We start from the raw sequence: 19,509 nt of genomic DNA, 5'->3' as shown, positions 1-19,509 counted from the left end.
CAAGAAAATTACAAAAAAGGCTACTATAGTAAAACGTAAAGTTTTATGGTGCTTCAGTCTGAAAACGGTAAATAACCAAGTTAAATTGCTTGAAAAATAATACATGGAAGATATCTTCTAAACTCTTGACCTAGAAGTTTGGTTGTTTATGCCCAACACTACGACCTAAACCTTATTATATCGAATGAACCTCATGATCACCAAACAAAATCTTCAAGAAAGAAAATGGTGATAACTTTCTCTAGAAAGGACCAAAAATGTCTCTTTGCGTTATAAGTAATGGCTTGTACATTTATTCACTGGCTGTGATATGAACACTTTTCTTCTTTATTTAAGGTTTTTTGCTCAGTCCTCGACACTGATTTAATGTCGCACAAGACTGATAAGGTTTGTTAATAATTTATTCAAAATTTTGTCTCGACGATGTCTTGTCGCGGTTAATTAGGTACATAAGTTGCTTTGCATATAAAAGCTAGCATGAGTTACTTTGTTTATTTATATAAGCCAGAGGGGATTCTAGGCATGTCTTATACTTAAACATACTTATATGAAATTCTTTATTTCATTATTAGACGCTGATTTCAAGTATAGTGAAAGGTCCTTATACTTGCTGAAAAGCTGAAATAAATCTCTCAGAAAAATAAATTATGGTTATGGTTTTTTTTATGAAAAACGTTATGAAAAATATTGTAGTAACGTTATTCATTATATCAATTTACCTTCTTTAACTCACTAACAACAGAACTCCAAGCTATACTTACTTACATCCCAACTTACCGTATCCCCGTTACATAACACCAACGTTGGTCCACCACCGTTGTTTACCCAACCGAGACAAAGGGTAACTTTGGACATCGCAAGTTTTGATCAGCGATACCAACTTAGAACTCCTGTCTGGCCAATTAATGCCAGTGGAACTGACAGCTGTGTAATTAAACTTTGGCATCTTGGACGTAAGATAGTGGGTTGCAATGAAGTTACCTACTGTTTATTTGAGACAATTGTGTGGGTCAGTAGGAAATGTGGCAAGTTTTTGTTCGTGAAACTGGGTCTTTCACTGGAGAAAATTTGAATAATGAAAATGAGATATTTTTTATGTCACTTTACACATAGGTGCTTTTGGTGTTATAACAAAAAAAAAAGGGATATTATAAATTGCATATCAAATAAATAATCGCCTATCAATAAATACTCATCATTTATATTATTTTTTACATCAAATAACTTACTTCACTACAAATAAACTAAATGTTTAACAAAACTCAAAGTGCAGATAATTCGAAATTATACATCAATATGACATTACTTTTTTCCTTATAATGCAATACAGTTAAATTTATTCTTGTACAAAAATACTACATACAAGCATTAAATACTGACTGCACAGCAAATTTTCCATATTTCATAGCAAAATAACTACCCCAGTCGCATATTAACCAGTAAGTACAACAAAACCTGTTCATCATATTTGTCTTAATTTTCAAGAAGCCATGCTCGGCAAATTTAATGATTATTATAACAAAAAAATCCTGTTACATTGCATTATTTCTAAAAGCAAGAACAAATTAACTGAAATTTCATTCAGCGTACTGTGAAGATGGTAGAATTTTATTTGTATTCAATTTATTTTGCCTTCAATTAAAAAACATTGTTTTAAAAATTGAAGCTAGTAACGAAAACGAATCGCTGCAAAACCGACTCCACGTAGTCTTGTTTGCCCTACCCCTAGAGTGCAATTCAAAACCGCGTAGGCGCGGAGGGGCGAGGCGCCCATGGGACCGCCGGAGCCACGAAGCGCCGGAGCCGTGACAGAAGCCATGCTTGCTGCATGTTGCATGCTTACTTCGATGTTGCATGCCTGCTTACATGCTGCATGCTTCTTACAGGAAAATAAAAATTCCAAAACTATGCCAAAAGATGATTCTGACTATAAACATTCTGAAATATGATAGTTCTGCCTTTAATGACTACTTATATTATGAAATGTATGCCAAAAGGAAGTACTGACAATGACTGAAAATGCATCTGCCCCATTTTTTTTAAGAACTATATGTGCAAGCATATCATCGGACTTGCGATCCAACTCAAGTACGTGGCGCCACCTGTAGAAGCTAAAAATGTGCCTATTGGGCAAAAAATATAATAAATTACTGGCTTTAATAATTCAATAAATTACAATTTTGTATTTAATTTTATATTTTTTTGCTGATCTCATTATGTGGTAATTAATAAATAATAAGATGACTGTGACTAATAAAATGCCGTTTTATTCAGAAAAACTGCTGTAAATTATATAAAAATAGAAGCTATATTTAAAAGAAAAAGAGTTAACATGTATAATGTGCATTAAGATTATTAGCTGTGCATTGATGAAAAAGCTTTTGCTTTAGGAAAAATCGCTGTACGCTGCGAAAATAAATTGTAGTGTGTTTAGTGATATTTTGAGTTGAATATTTTGCTGTGCAATCAGTGATTTTGATGGGAATTCGGAATTTTATTGCATAGAAAAAGGATATTTTTTGATTTGCGTTTAAATACTACCCAAAAAAAAATAAGCAGACGATAGACGGACAAACGTCATGGTTTTCAAATTACATAGAACATCACTTCCAGGATTTGTTGCTTGTTAAAAAAAAAAACATTTGTTTATCACTACTCAGTGAGAAAAGTAAGTATATGGTTAATAAAAATGACATCCTGTTGATTTCTGACACTTCGCGAATATTAGACACTGTCTATGTACGAAATAAAACACCTTTTATACTAATCTCCTATTTGAGAACTGCCGCCATAGCCGATAATCGGCTAGGAGGGACATCACTAGATATTTAAATAAAATTACAGCTTTTCTTAAATCTGTAAAACTAGTTTTATTTATGACATCTTTTCTTGACTGCCCATTTTTCTTTCAAAACTACTCGTTTCACAGAATACAATAGGACAATAAGCAACTATGAGGAGTATTGAAAAACCATAAGCAAAACTCCAGGAACCCATTGGGAAATTCTAGATTAACGAGTGAAATAAAACTGAGAATATAGAAATATAAACGCGGTCTGTTCTGTTACGATGCCATTTGTATGCTCCGGAGCACACCAATCGCTTTGCTGGACGACTGGTTTCCTAGAAATATGACCTGTGTCTAACACATAGGTACTTGTCTATAAGTTCTGTGTTATTGTTGGGGATGAAAAATAACTGAGAAGAAGAGGTGTTAGTGTTTTTTTTTAATAGGTTCTTGGGAACCGTGTAACTAGTTTGACGTTTCTTTCAAAGCTTTCATAGGTCTATTTGAAGAAAAAATGTCTTAATGTTGTCAATAGAATAAATTATGCGGAATGCAGGTTTTAATAGTTACTTATTGAACAGGTTTAAAAAAGCCCTAATTATGATTGCAATTGGTACCGAGTAACTATCGGAGACACTTAAGATTAAAAAAAATGTATTATAATATCAATTTTACTATGATACTGGACTTATGAGCCAAATAGTTGGTCCTGCTATAGCGAAGCATTTTCGTGTGACCGTAGACTATTGAAACCAATTCTAACGTGACTTCCTACACAGTTAGTTTTAAACAATCGCAGCACAAGGAAAAAAAGCTGCACCAACAATTATTATTATTACATCCAATTACATGAACTCTTATCTAACAATATCAGTTATAATATCTTGTATAAAAGCCACAGCGGAATTGGACGCGACCGATCGGAAATATCATCGATAATTATGACGCATGCACAATGCTCCGAGCTATGGCGGGCGTACCATAGGGATATACAGATTATTGTCATATTTTGTGGCTGAAAATGGATAGAATGGGTAGTGGAAAATATGAAGATTTTTTGCTATATTTTTGCACGTTTGACTGTTTTAAAGATGGTGTAGCTTTGATGATTGGAAATTCACTGATGTAAAATGGTGAACATTTTGAAGGCTTGAAGTACACCTATTTAACATGAATTCATTGCCTATCTTCCTCCTTGTGGTAGGCCTACGTGCAACTGAGCATGGGAATAGGCCGATATGATGATGATGAACTGCCTATCCGCCTTGAGTCTTGACTTGCTTAGTATCGAAGTTACCCGATATTCTTGTTGGCACGACCACTTTTCAGGCTTTGTGATCTATTACTATCGGCAGACGTGTGCTTGTCAAAGCATGACGTGCCGTCCTTCAAAACTGGAACCAAAGTTTGATGTGTTTTCCGAGAAACTTCAACACAGATAAATGGGTGGTCATCTATCTAGATACCGAAAGTGGTAAGCTTTGACTGTCAATTCGTGCAATAGCTATAGCAATAGTAAAAGCTTTCATCCTTTCATCAACATCCTTCTGCCCTTATCCTTATTATATTTGGGAGCATCATGTTTTCTTCTTCCTTCATCTGCCAAGTACCTATAAACTCTCCTACGTTCTAAGTACGAAACTAAAAATTCTCCTAATTAAACTAAAAATTACCTTTTGAGTTTTGCAGTTGCGCCGATATGCGGAAAGATAGATGGTTTGTGAATAATACGCCAATAGGTATTACTATTACGAGTCAGGGTTTATGTGTACTTAAATCGTATATCTAACGATTCGCCCAATTTGTGATAGTGTGTCCTTTCCTTGTTGATATTACGTCAGCTTTGTTCTGATTTGTTTTTGGTATTCACGTTCATTCATGCTTTGTAGAACACTTTTAAAAAAGTACTTTTTAATGTTGTAATTAAAGATGTTAAATAATATTATTTAAACCAGTAGGTACCTGTAATTATGAAAGCGTAGGTTTGGAAGCTAGGTACCTTCTCTGCACCTGGGAATAAATTGATTCAAAAAAACGCTGAATATATTAAGGTTTACCATGACTTGTATTCTGCATAAAAACGGGGAAGTGCTTGAGTCGATTTTGATTTTTAAATCATGTTTAATTTTTCATTCATTCAAGTAACTGAAAGTACATGAAAGTTTTGTCTTCATAGCTTCAACAATATATTGCTAAGATCGCGTGAGAAGTTAATCGGCTTAGGGTAAAGGCGGGATAGATGCCCCACTTTTTGAAATATGCTTATAATTTAATAAATATTGGTTCTACATTAATAACACCTATGAATGTAACTAGTTTAATCCTTTATGTTTATTTGTGATTTGTCTTTTTGGACCTATATACTAAACGTTTTGCAGATTTTAGCTTTTTGTAGACCTCGATTTTTGGGGATAGATGCCTACCCCTATGGATAGTTGCCCCACCTTGAAAATACTAGCGAGGATAGACGCCTACGGTGCGGGATAGCTGCCCTTCATACTGTTTAAGTATAAAGGGGTGACATAAATTAAAGTAAAGTGCCCTTCATACTTAAACAGTATGAAGGGCATTTTACTTTAATTTATTTGAAATGAAAAGTATTTTGCAGTTTTTTAAATCTTTTTATATTCATTATCAGATTAATTAAAATTAACACAATAAAATTCTAAAAGTATTTGTTCAACAAAAATAATGTATTTTATACATATTTTAAACCCTTATTATAAAATATTAATTATTTAGTTTCAACATACAAAATCATAAAAATAATTCTTTCTTAAAAACTAAAATAACACAATATACTTAGCATCATAATATTTAACCGGACAGTGCTTTAAGTTTTCTACAACTCGAGCAAAAATTTCTGAAAAGTCTACAGGTTTCATGTAACCAACACTGACACATTACACATTGAATCCAGTCGGATTTAGACTTTGTTTGTTCATAGTTTTCAAAGCATTCTATGCAGTTATTTTTATTTGTATCTTTAGGCTCATCCTGTCCATCTCTTTTAGTCTTCTTCACCGGCAAACCTTTGGTTTTCTATTCCTTAACTTTGTTCTTAGGTGAATCGTCTTCATCTTCACTGTTTGAACTGTAATTCATTCGTTATCAATAAAAAGTGTAAATACCTATACATGAAAAATATAAAAAATATATATTCAAAGCACTTATAATACATTCAGGGTACACGTGGTGTATGGAGGGATAGATGCCCCTAGGGGCACCTATACCGTAAAAAATCAGGGCAACTATCCTTTTTGACAGGGTTAGATGCCCTAATATTTTTTTAAATAAATAAATACAATAGAGCAACTATTTACATCAAAATGTGTACTTCATGAAACAATATACATACGTAATAAAAAAATTTATGGAATTAATATCTACTTATAAAGTTATACAACAGCAAATACTCACCTTTAAAAATTTTACGCTCGCTGTAAGTTCGCCGCGGAGATGAATTCACACACGAGCGAAACGCGACCTCACCCCTCGATGGCGCGTGGCTAATTTAGGTGCGGGGTGCTTGTGGCTTCTAGTTAAACGGTTGTTTCTTAATCGCGAGCATGGGAAGTTAGGTTTTTTAAAAATGGGGCATCTATCCCACTGCGGCATCTATCCCGCCTTTACCCTACAGAGTTTAATGCAAGTCCGTCGGTACCAAACATGGCGTGTTGTACCAACATTTTTTACACTTTTTACTCATAATACACAGCATACAATTATTATAAAGTTTTAATAGGAAATTGTTATTTATTATTTGTTTTACAGCACAGTTTCAACAGTGAAAGCAAATTAAAATAAGAGATTTATTAGTAGGACTTTAAATTAAGTGCAAGCTAATTTATTTATATCTCAGTATTCTTTTCCTAACAAAAGTGCATTTAATAAGCCGCATTATAACTCCTAAACTACACAACAGCTTCCAATAACACATTTACCGAATTGATAATTACGCAGACACAATCGCAAGGCTCACGATATTCCAAGCGAATCATAAATCTCTGCCGAAATTTTCGGAGCTTCCCCTTCACCTACGCATATGCAAAATTCACGTTTCCTAAACCGTTTTGCCAACTAAGCTCATCAATCAATCTAGTTCAGTTAATAGGCAATAACGCCCTTGCCCATGAAATTGGTCCGTTCGATCACTTTTGTGTTTACAAAGTTTATCAGTGAAATCGTTAATGGCCCGATAGAATATCATTGTAATATTTATCGAGATACGGATTAGAGTGCGTGTAGACTACCAACTTTTAGTCGGCCGATAGTTGGTTCGGGCTCATAAGCCAGTATGAAGATGAATGGAAGTATACCTACACGTAACAAGGCCTGCCGGGGCTGCGGGATTGTTCGAAAGAATTACCGCGGCCCTGGTACATAAGGGGCTTACGAAGGAACATGATGCGTTTTAGTCAGTAAGAGTCTGATAGGTACTCCCTCACGCTGCTAACCCACAGGGTTGGGATCATTTGACGACTTTCCAAAAAAAAGTACGCACGTAACAGTCAAGGTATTTGTCCGGTAACAGACCGATGAAAAACTGATTGGATTGTCAATTTTCGAAAGAAAAGTTTTTTCCAGCTACTGGCCAACAGTCGGCCGACTGTTTCGTCTACAGTGTGCATTGGCTTAGCTATCGATGGATTATATCCGCAGGTTAACCCTAGATAGATAACCATATTTCACTGTACACTAAAGATAACCATACGTCGATTCGACGTGCGAATGTTTGAGTGAGCATATTTTAGATTATGTATATACTATGTTTATAAATGTGATATTATGTTTTAATATCTTTAATTATATGTTGATAAAATGAAAAACATTAGAGTTTATTTATATTTTTATAAGAAAAAAAAATTAAGTACAAAACAAGATAATTTTTACTTTTCGAAACATAAACGTTTAGCAATCTTTCCATCATCCTTATAATTTATTGTGTAAACTTTTAAAAATCATTTTTTTTTAATCTCTAGTATATAACAAATTAAAGTAAATCACAATTTTTATTCATTTTAGCATGCAAGGCACTTAGGGCAGGCGCTAGACTTGAGCTCTCCACAAATGAGATTTTTGCAGCTGTCGGACATTGTCTTTGTCATCCTTCTAATTTTTGAAGAACAAAAGGCACAATATTTCCTTTTTTTAGCTCAGGTACACCTTCATGTTGTGTGGGAGGTTTGGCTGGTCTTTTTGGCAGTATACTACTATTTATTTCTTTGATATTTATCGGCAAAGTGACCATTTTACGCCTTGTCTACATCCATGGGGTCATCAGGCTACCGCTAAGTTTATTCATAAAATCTCTACGACCCAGCGGTTTTTCTTTCTTACAAATCATATTATCAGCAGCAGATACTCTGCCACGTGTTCTGTCTTACTCGCCGTCCAAGGATGATAGCTTTTGCCACTGAGAATTTGACGCTATGGCATGACAATACAACTCGGCATAGTTAGCGAAGCACTTTCAGAAATTTCGGGGTTATTTCCAAACATGTCTTCAGCATCAGTGTTTCCCTTCACTGGTGCACTGTCTTCAAAGTCTTCTGCATCACTTTGTACTTCATCTTCTAATAAACAGTCATCAGTTTCACTGTCCGACACCTTAATCTCTTCATCGCTTGTTTCACGCAACAACCGACAGGTTGCTGCATCGTCTGCACGGTTTCGTGACGTCATAATGTAATTTTTATCGTGGCCTATAACAAGTAAAAAAAAAACGAATAAAAAACATGTAAATTTATGCTCAAAAAAAGACAATAACACATTTTCCCAGCAACAAAAAACGAACACTAAAGATAACCATACGTCACTTCGACGTAAGGTAGGTAAATATTGACGAAAGTATTGCACTCACCGGGGCGATATGGGTATGTCCTACAAGCTCCGACGGCCGACTGAGTTGACAGGAACGGGCAGGATAATAACGCGAAAAACAAATGAGTTATAACGATTTTTCAAAATCGATTACGTCGTTTCGACGTAGGTTATCTATCTAGGGTTAAGTTAGTAAAGTTAGTTTGTTCAGTAACTGCTAAGCGTGATGTGTTTGACATTTCACAAATGCGGGGTATGCAATTGATTCGGCCCGGGTCGTTGGCTAAGTCTTCGAATATAATAACTTCGGCGGCAAAGTAAGTTGTTTATTTATGTGTGAATATGCTGTTCTGTGAGTAATTTATTTATGTATGCAGATGCTGTTTTGTGTTTTTTCTTTAGTATTGCGTCAGCTATTTTATTGGAAAACATTTGTCCTATACTTATTACTATTATTTTTTCGCATTTGTAAATATGAACCCTCATTATTGCTTAAACATTTTTCGAATTGCGTAGTTTCTGAAAAACTAACCTCCGATTTTAGCACCAATTTATATTTTGCTAACCGTATGCATCTAAGTAGGTACCTGTCATTAGATTAAATTTATTTATTTCTCCAACAGAAACGCATCATGCAGCCGCGGCTGGCTACGTCTGGTTGTCCAAACCATATTCGCCACCATCACAGTAGCGAGTTTCATCCTCATTCTCATCATGGCTGTGCCGTTCCACCCGCCTCTGAACCCTTCAAACCGTCCACCACGGTGCCAGGAGAATGATGACTGCAGGATCACGTGCAGAGAGACACCACTGTTTGGAGAGTATGAAGATGATATCATCAGAGCTGTTTCGGTAAGATCATAATTCTATTATATTAATACATTAGGTAACATTTGTTAAATAAACAGGATAGTATAAGAATAGTTTCCCATTGCCATTGGAAGTACTTAATCACCAAGCAACCGCAATTTGAGCCCCAGCAAGAGGAAACTTCACATGATGCTGCATCCAAAAGTACCGGTTTCTATATCAATCGTATAACGAAAGCCTCTTTAGCCTCTGAATCATAGACAAGTATCAACGTGCTTTAATGCGCCTCATAATACGCTTATCTATGATATCATGGAAGTTTAAGTACCAATTGGAGTACGTTAGGTCATACGTCATGTCTTAAAAAGTCGTGGTGGCCTAGTGGGTAAGAACCAACCTCTCGAGTATGAAGATGTGGGTTCGATTTCAGGTTCAGGCAAGTACCAATGCAACTTTTCTAAGTTTGTATGTAATTTCTAAGTCTATCTTGGACACCAATGGCTGATAAAAAGGTGAAGGAAAACATCTTGAGGAAACCTAGACTGACTATATAGTCTAAAATAACCAACCCGCATTGAGCAAGCGTGGTGATAAATGCTCAATCCATCTCCGTGTGAGAGGAGGCCTGTGCCCAGCAGTGGGACAATAAAAAAAAAGGCTGTAACAGTAACAGGTCATACGTAGGTACAGACAAAAAAGTCCCATGCGTCAGTGTGTGGCACAGGGACAAACAAATAAACAATTAAAACATTGAGATATTATTTTAATTTTATTCAAATTATTAAATCAATTGTTTGCCAATTTGCTCAATTAATTTTCCATTAATTGAGCAAATTCAATTTTTATTACATACTTATAAAATGTTATGCAATAAATATAATCACATGAAACTATGGTTTAAAAATTACGTTACGTTAAATCACTAGAAGTGACCACTGGGACCCTACAAACGTTACAGGCGTAACCACGTTCCAGAGATTGAAATCCGTCGATTTTTCCTACAACTCTTTTCACAACGTTTTAGGACGCACCAGTTTTACAGGACTTACTAAGTGCAAAGTTTTGTTTCTTAATTCTTGTGGTATAACTGCAATTGGTGCGGGAGCATTTGATAACTTGCACAGTTTACAAATGTTATATTTGCAAGACAACAATCTTGTGATGATACCACCGGGTTTGTTCGACAATATCATAATGCTTACGTCTCCTACAGCCAGAATTAATCTACACAACAATAAGTGGCATTGTGATTGTTCGATGCGGGATATCCGACGATTAGCAAATACGAATGTATTGGTCACTGAGCCAGTATGTTCCAGCCCAGAATTCTTTAAAGATAGAACGTTCAGCGAACTTGATGAAAATTGCTCCCAGGGGGATAATAATTATGAAAATAATACTGGTGGTGTTATTGGTACTGTAGATAGTGCCAGATCGTATTGGGATGACCTGGACGATATAAATGGTTTTGTGTACGTCAGCAATACTTGTTTGAATGGAATGAGATATAATAGCACAAACGCAACTTTGAGGATGTTTTCTCCAGTGGTAGGTCACAGCTGCCCTTTTAATGAGTTCCAGAATCTAAAAGATATTGTCTCATTTGCATCCAGTCCCATCAACCAAATTCTGCCCAAAGATAGTTGGATACATTTAACATATTTTCTGACCACTGATTGCTATTCCATGGTAGAAATAACTGCTATAGATTCAGAGGAATACGGTCTTGTTTGGTATCAGACAACGTGTCCATACGAAGTGTACTGCGTTAGTGATGTCCCTTCTGTTTTCAGGATTTACAACGTAGACCCAAACGCTCAATATGTTTTTTGTCCCATACTTCTAACCACGGGTGTAGTGGAACGTAAAAATTGCGTCATTTACAGCAATGCAACGTTTGACTACGAAGATGCTTACAACAAACTTCATATAGTTCTTTACATTGTAACTGGAGCAGTGAGTGTCATTTTTGGAGCTCTTTGCGTCTATGCTGTTATTCTCAAACATCCTCACCTTCTCAAAGGTAGCAAAAGAATTCTATTTGTGAAACACAAAACTGTTGATGCTCTAGTTTTGCCTCCAAAAGTGCCCCTGAGGAGTGATTTGATGGGTCAGTCGACACCAGTTTGTGACGAAAAGAAGATCTTTATAATGCCTTCAAATTCTATTCCACCTCCAAGATTTAACAGAAACGTATCATACAGAAGTAGCAGTACGCCTAGTTACATTTCTGCTTTACAGCCTACTGAGGATCAGCTAGCAGAATGGCGTATCAGGCATCACTTTGATAACAATGACCTGTCTTTCTCCACATCTCCGTCAGAACTGTCAACTCTCTCATGGGTGTCAAGCAGCGATGGAACATACCACTCTATCGAACTTGATAACTACAGAATTTATGAGAGCTTGAAGTAGTTGATTTATTTCAATAGCTGCTACAGGAAACCTTTTCCATTTATCACCTCACATGCCAGGTGTAATTTATCATATGAGTCGTTTAGTTATTCCATTTTATGTCCATTAGCGTTCATTTCCTATGAGCTAATGTCTAACCGTGAAATGTGAGGTGGAAATTAGCAAGGCGTTATATGAAATCTAGCTGCTTTTAGCACAACGATTAATACAGGAGTTTTACTTTGTGTAGCAAAGTATTATTTTTATTATATTTCTGAAATGGCAAAATCACTTCAAAATGTGTTTTTGAAGTATTTTTTTTGCAGTAACTAATGATGACTTCTTCGAATTACACCTGCTTTAAACAGTTAACTGTGTCTAACATTGTAAACAAAAGTGAATCACCGTTGACTGCACACAGCTCTAATATATTGTAACTGGTTGCATAACATGAAATAGTACTCCCCGGAACAAAACATTGTCTTTGGCTCACCTTTCGGGTTCGGGGAACAACTAAAATGTAGTCACCCTGTATCGGGTAGCCGTCAATGTCTGTCCTCGCTTGAATCAATCTGCTACAGCTGTTTGTGACGTCACCTGCGCCGGCGCACAACCATTGTCTTACTCATTGGACGATTGTTCTATTCCTAGACAGTTTTAAAATCGACTGTAGGCTTAGAGAAAATTAATAATCATAAATCAGCTGTCGACCTTCTTTTTAGTGTTGTTTGAAAGTGATAGTCAAATGTTTTGACATCACTAAATGACGCGAAAATTTAATAATTTGAGATTGATTAAAAATATTTATTAATGGTTTATTATTGTAATGTAGATTTAGGTTTAGTATGTAAGTAATTTTAATAATATTTATCAGCAAACTACTATCTGAAAATAAAGTAATATGTGATATTAATTTTAGAAAACTCATTTAGTTTCATGACTACCACACTATTTTGAGTACTCATTGGGATAATTAATATGGTCACATGATCCGTAAAATTCATTGTGCACTATTAATTTTATAAATTATCTTCTACGCTTATAATGACTGTGTCTTCATGTTTGCGCCATTTAGTGCCAGTTTGATTTGAAGGAAACGCTTAAGAAGATTGCAAATGACCGGCCATAGAATGACTTATTTCCTTGGCTATGCTAAATATGTATATAAAGGGAATTAGTACATTAGCCAGATTTATCACAATATTGTAGGTATTTCCCGAAGTTTTCTAATTGTGAGTTTTCCACTTTGTTGAACCATTGAGCAGATTTAATTAAACAAATCATTCATTCTTTCAAACCGGGTCCGCAAAGTAATTCCCACGGGGCGTTCCTGAAAATTCTGAAAGAAGCTAGTGAAATTATATTCCTGCAAGTTTTGATTGTTTACATTACATGCCAGGGCAATTCTGTGGAATGGGAAACACGAGGAAATAATGTAGTTGTAGAGGTAGGTAATCAAGACGTTATTAATAAGTACATTCATGTACAGATGCAAGGAAACTGGGAACTTCGGATCGCGATGTTATGTTAACGTGGCGTTCTGAAAGGATTAGAGGTAAGTATAGAGGTATGTACCTATGTTTCACCTTGCTATAAAGGAAATATGTTCAAATAATCTCAAAAGTGATTTTAAAAGGTGGTTTCAGAAATTCAGGTGGAATCAGCTCATTATCTTCGATACCTGACTATTGTACAGATAATCTTCAACTCCAACTGTTATTAACAAATAGGAAAACTATAGAACTTTCAATGAAAAGTTATTTCAAAGTAAAGTTACTGTAGTAAAAAAACAATAAGTCTCTATTAAAATACAAAGTATACTTTTATTTTTGTCTGTGAACTTTAATCTTTTCGTAGCTCGAAACCATTTTGCATTGTCATTCTGATTTAGCATTCTTAGAATTAAAAAGTTAATAGGTAACACGTGTAACGACCCTAAATTTTCCATTCGATATATCTCGAATTTACCCGTACTTGGCTAGATAGTGAAATATGTGATCTAACTTCGCTTAGGGAATTCAAGTGTAGGATTGAAAGTAGAAAATTACTTTTGACGGATATGTCTTACTCGTGTCGTCTGATTCTATTTTGTTTGTGAATAAAGTATAGGTATGATATCTATTTTCTCTTATGGTGATGCCAGACACGAGTTTGCGAATAGTTAGAGTAGCAAAGTTATGATATAGCGAGTTAAGCGTCATATGGACTGCTTCTAGGTATTTATGTTTAGTTTCCAAACAGAATAATAACTACAAGGTAGATGAAATTAAATGGGGGTTCCAATTATGGTGGCTCTCGCTCACCAACATGGACGTCCAGTGTAGTTAGTACGGGCCAAATCTCCTATATTTCGGGGAGGCCTTTGTCCATTGTGGTCTTTTCGGCGGTGGTGACGAATGGTGACTCTGAATAAAATTCAGCTTAAATACATACTTACAAACTTTAACCCTGACAAATTAATTAAGATATTCACTGAATAATAATTTATTAATGAGCGATTACGATGACCATACTGAGATCAATCAACTGCCATTCAAATAATTCACCCACCCTGAGACTACTGACCTCACAATAATAGCTTAACACTGCCAAACCGCCAAACCTTTCAACAGCGACCTCTACATCATCAGGAAGTACTTCTACCGGTTACAAAGCAAAACCCTGTAACTCATATCACTTTTATAAATGATATCACTGCACTAACAATAGAGCGAAACGGGTTGCAGTCTGGCAGCCTCGTGGCAGACAGAACAATGCGCTTGGCAGTGACATTGTCTAGCTTGGCAGCCAGTAATGAGATCGTCACCTAGTAGTCATCCATCATCTGTGAGAGATGGACCGTTGGGTGACGATTAACGCTGCCCAATTAATTTTCTAGGTTCGTATCAATGTTGATTGATTTGAGAAAATTGTTAGCTAACGATTTGTATGTCAATCTGTGGCACTTAAAAACAAATGAATGTGTTATCCCCTTAAACAGTACCTATGGTTTTAACACTGGTTTGTGTAGTTTCCAGTGGCTGAAAGCGAATTTCTGTACAGGGAACAACGAAGTAATTAATAAGTAATGTTTTGTGAATAACCGATAAGTTTATTACTACATCATCATTGAATGTGAAGTAAAATAAAGACAGACTTACAAAACGTTTGAAATAACTGGGCGAGTCTCTAAAAAAATGCACTGTGCATACAAACAGCTAGGTTCAGACCGTACTGAGCATGGTATCTAGGGGTTATTATCAAATGACAATACCAGTAAAAAAGTATTACAATAAATTGTAGCTTTAACGATACCCACAATCTAGTCTTAAGATCAAGAAAGTGCTCTTTTTAGTGGCAACAAATAAAATTGCAGAAAACAAAGTATGCACCTGCTTTCAAGTTACGACTATGTGCAAACTGCACAGCTCTTATAATAAATAAAGTAAATTTTATATGACTTTGGACGCTGCAGCTTTATAGAATGAACTTCTTGAGACTGAAATTTAGGTGAGAATAAAATAAAGTCGAGAATGAAGACAATAAAGTTTCCTTTGGCTTATCAATTTCGTCTACAAAGTAAGTATACCTCAAGATTATTATTTGTTGAATGCTAGGAGGATAAGGGTAAAAGATGATGTAGGACATCTTTTAGATCAGTGGTTCTTAACCTTTTTGTCATGACGGACCACTTTACCAAAAGTTTGGCTTGCCGGGGACCACCTCATTGGTTTGTCTAAATGGAGGGTTCTTTGATAAAGCACTCTTTATAATTAGCACTCATTTCTTTATTATTTAGCAAAAAAACTCAAAGTTACAGATTTTAATTTAATGAGATTTTTGTAACTGCATTTTCTTTACTAACTTCTGAATCCTTGGTGTAATACTACTTACAAGTGCGCGAGCGAAGCGAGCGCGTAATTTTTTTCGGACTCGTACGGACGTAAAATGTATCCCAAAAAAAAAGTTGACAAATGCAAAAACGAGGGCATATAGTTGCGGAATACGCGAGCGTAGCGAGCGGGAAATTTTAATTATTTTTTAAGACTCAAAACCAAAATTACGTACAATGTAGCCCAAACGTACTTAACTTTTTGTTTGTTGACAAATGTAAAAACGAGGGCATGTAGTCTCTGAATACGCGAGCGAAGCGAGCGGGAAATTTTGATTATTTTTTAAGACTCAGCACCAAAACTACGTAAAATGTAGCCCAAACGTATTAAACTATTTCTTTGTTGACAAATGTAAAAACGAAGGCATATCGTTTCTGAATAAGCGAGCGGGAAATTTTAATTATTTTTTAAGACTCAGAATCAAAATTACGTAAAAGGGCTACATTTCAAACCTTTTTTTTTCTGTTGGTCATGTAAGATGGATAGCGACGTCGCGAAGCAAAGCTTCGCGGACCACTTGGAATGCCTCCAGGGACCACCAGTGGTCCGCGGACCACCGGTTAAGAACCACTGTTTTAGATAAAGCAAAGAGGTTAATGATCTAGCTGTACTTTCATAGTGGATAAATAAAATGGCGAATAGGGTGATTCACATACAACACTCCGCAGCGGCTGGCAGCAAAGAAATGCGTAAGTATGTTGCAGTAAAAAAAAAATAGAACTGTTTCCTATGTGAATCACCAACCATCTGACTACGAAACCCTTTTAGGGTTACAGTTGATGGCATGTAGGTATGTGACTGGTAAGGCACCATACAATAAATATAGGTGAAGTGCAAAGAAATACTTAGATGACAGCTATGGCGGTTCACCTGTTACGGCTTTGGTCCTCGTCACATTCATTCTAAATTCAAACTCTTCATTACAACTGAGTTTAAAAGCAAGAATAAAAAGAATAATACATAAGTTCTATTTTTAAAACGCTCCATCTTCCAGCCAGTGACAACATTAATTTAAAACCATGTCAAAAGTTATGAACTCCTTTGTGAAGTTTGTCTTCGTATCTTGAGCCCTTGGCATTTGAAGGAACAAATTCATTACAATTGTCACGGTATACCACTGTTGGTTTATTAATTAGGTACTGCAGCCAGTATAATTAATTGTGGTCTAGTGCTCTGAAGATCTGAGGGAATTGAAGTTTTATTTTAACTTAATAAAATTTTCTGTTGTAATGTAAGTTATTTTATAAGCAAAGGCAGAATTAGCCAAAAATTGTGGAGATAAAATGATCACTATAGGCATCGGCACAACTCACAGTTACTGCTATGCTGAAATATTCCTATGAGATATATATATTATACCTACCTGTACCTGTAACAAAGAAACCTGTAAAACTGCTCCCTACATCATCATAAAAAAAACTATAGCAACAGCAGGGTAACAAACTGTGTAAAAACAAATCTTTTTATCTGTCTATTTGGTACCTATTTTACCCAACGATGAAGTCAAAGTGGCTACGATCATCTAATATTATAATTAGCTTTCCTTAAAACAAAAGCTCATCTCATGAAATTCAGGCTTCACTTTAAAATTGGAGTTTAACAGCACCCTAAGGGGATTTAAGTAATAAAACTTTAAGTGTTACGTAGCCCTATTTAAGTATCGACGGGCTAAAGATATCTAGAGCACCCTAGGGGCGCTAATATCGGAAATTTTGTAACATTTATGAGAATCTAAAAGGAAAACTTTACAAGGAATTTGTTTTAAATTCTAGACACGATTATCTGGCAATAAAAGGTATTTGACTGAAGTTTACCTGGTTTGTTCCTTTATAATGTTTGAAGGGTATTCCCTTCTCTGTGTAAGAAGAGGCCTGTTTTGTACAGTGGGGGAAAAAAGGCTGATGATGATGAAAATCTTTGAAAGAGATGCGATAGCAGTTTTGTTAGTTAAACTTGTTTCTATAACGTTACACTAATACCGGTTAAAATTATTTTCCTATTCTTCTTTATATTTATGTGAAAAAACGTTGACAACCAGACCTGCTTAGGGTAACCGTGTTGCTCCAGTAATTAGGTTGGGGGGTCTGATTGACATTCACTACATGTAAAACACTGGTGTTTCCTCAGCTACAGTGAAAATAGAAACCGATCCCAGGACAGTTGGAAGAAGATTAATATTTATAACTAAGTATATATCTGTACTACATACACGAAACATAATAATATTCGTAGATTTATAGCCAGTCAACGAATGGAATGAAAACAACAAAACCATATTTTCTTATTTGACATGCACAAAACAAACAAACAAAACATACCTAGGTACTAATAAATAAGTATAATTATTCTAATCGCGATTGTTTCATTAAATACACAATAAAATATATAAAACTGTCTCAAAGGGCAAATTATTTTTTAAACAAAATAAAATAACTAGAGCGTATCTCAATTTAATTTCCAGTTTCAAATTCAGGCACAGTAAAATATGTCCACTAGGAGACTAAATAATTCAGCTAAATAGGCAATCTAATCGCATAGAAAATAAATTTTATCGTTCCAAACGATAAACACGTTATGTAAATATTTATCCCCACATTATTATATAACAAAATCCTCCATCTGTCTGTCTCTTTGTCTAGTCGCGATTAACTCAAAAAAATTCATCATCATCATCATCTCATCCATAGTGTTAAAGTTTCAATTCTTACTACTTGTCGGCCTACTGGCCTATTAACCAATTTTGAATTTGGAGTACTTAAAAAGAATAATATGAAAATGGGTTGTCTGTGTTGTGTCATGTCATTGTGCTTTCATGAAAATGTATTTATAATTTTCTCCTTAATAAATATTATTGTGGATTCTATTGTGTGTTACTCTCTGGGGTGGGAAGAAGCTCTAACCAATACATAGGACGTCCACTGCTGAACGTAGGCCTCCCCTTAGATCTCCACAGATACCTATTGGAGGCGACCTGCATCCAGCGTCTTCCGGCATCCGTCTTCTTCAAAAACATTTACTAAAAAAAAAACGACTTCATAATACACCTAGAACCTTCTCCTAATGCTGTCAAATATGCTTAAAACAGCATCAAACTCGATTAAGATAATTGCGTACAAATATACAGGTCAAACTGCAAAACTATTTTTTTAAGTTGGTAAAAAAAAACAACCTATTTCACACGTTTTTCAAGGGGAATTAATACTTGGATGGTGCTTTCAGTGTTTTAGTTACCATTTGTACCTGTACAAAGCCGGGGCCGATCGCTAGTCTCATTCTATTTACAAACTGTTACAACAACTAAGACTATTCTAAAAATAACCGCACGAATATATTCACGGTATTAATTGCGGAACACCTGTATTAGTGATTAGGATAGACTAGATGAAACATTAATTGGATGTGCTTGCGTCTGCGCAATGCCAAGTCGCCCAGACGCACGTGACGTCACGTCACTATGCGTTTCAGTACTAGGAAATACTTGGTTTGATAGTGAATAGTGTTACATTTGCCTAGTTTTGCAAATTGTTTGCGTATATTAGTATTTTAATCTCTTCTTTGAGTGCTAAAAGCTATTTTGTAGAATTTGTTTGAAAGAGAGTAATTTCTGTGGCATTGTAAGAGCTCTCGTATACTGCAAGATTCGAGTTGGCTGATAGTATGAGTATGACCGGGCTCTTGTATCAGTATGCATCATCATCCTCCGAGCCTTTTTCCCAAACTATGTTGGGGTCGGCTTCTGGTCTAATTTCTAGTCATGAATACTTACCTAAAGGTATTATTAAAAAAATAAACATAAAACATTGAAAAATCGCAAGACACTTC

The 19,509-nt window shown here is 35.4% G+C and overlaps 1 protein-coding gene and 1 long non-coding RNA gene across 2 annotated transcripts; one reads left to right on the top strand and one right to left on the bottom strand.

Annotated features, from left to right (window-relative positions):
* Positions 1–7,625: 7,625 nt before the first annotated feature.
* Positions 7,626–8,795, bottom strand: LOC124631247. Its single transcript, XR_006984493.1, has 2 exons — positions 8,652–8,795; positions 7,626–8,493 (listed from the first exon to the last, which is right to left on the bottom strand). It is a non-coding gene; the product is annotated as an uncharacterized LOC124631247 (long non-coding RNA).
* Positions 8,796–8,857: 62 nt separating this feature from the next.
* Positions 8,858–12,728, top strand: LOC124630920. Its single transcript, XM_047164964.1, has 3 exons — positions 8,858–8,928; positions 9,235–9,432; positions 10,348–12,728. Exons 1-3 carry the CDS (start codon positions 8,858–8,860, stop codon positions 11,834–11,836), a joined length of 1,758 nt encoding a protein of 585 aa, XP_047020920.1. The 3' UTR covers positions 11,837–12,728.
* Positions 12,729–19,509: the final 6,781 nt, after the last annotated feature.

Source organism: Helicoverpa zea, chromosome 6 (genome assembly GCF_022581195.2).
Source record: "Helicoverpa zea isolate HzStark_Cry1AcR chromosome 6, ilHelZeax1.1, whole genome shotgun sequence".
In the NCBI taxonomy this organism is placed as follows: Eukaryota; Metazoa; Arthropoda; class Insecta; order Lepidoptera; family Noctuidae; genus Helicoverpa; species Helicoverpa zea.
This window is presented reverse-complemented; position numbering and strand designations above follow the sequence as displayed.

Coding starts and splice junctions, on each gene's coding strand:
- LOC124630920 (XM_047164964.1), top strand. CDS start 8,858: ATGCGGGGTATGCAATTGATTCGGCCCGGGTCGTTGGCTAAGTCTTCG. Junction 8,929..9,234: donor ATAATAACTTCGGCGGCAAA/GTAAGTTGTTTA, acceptor TTTCTCCAACAG/AAACGCATCATGCAGCCGCG. Junction 9,433..10,347: donor GAGACACCACTGTTTGGAGA/GTATGAAGATGA, acceptor TTAAATCACTAG/AAGTGACCACTGGGACCCTA.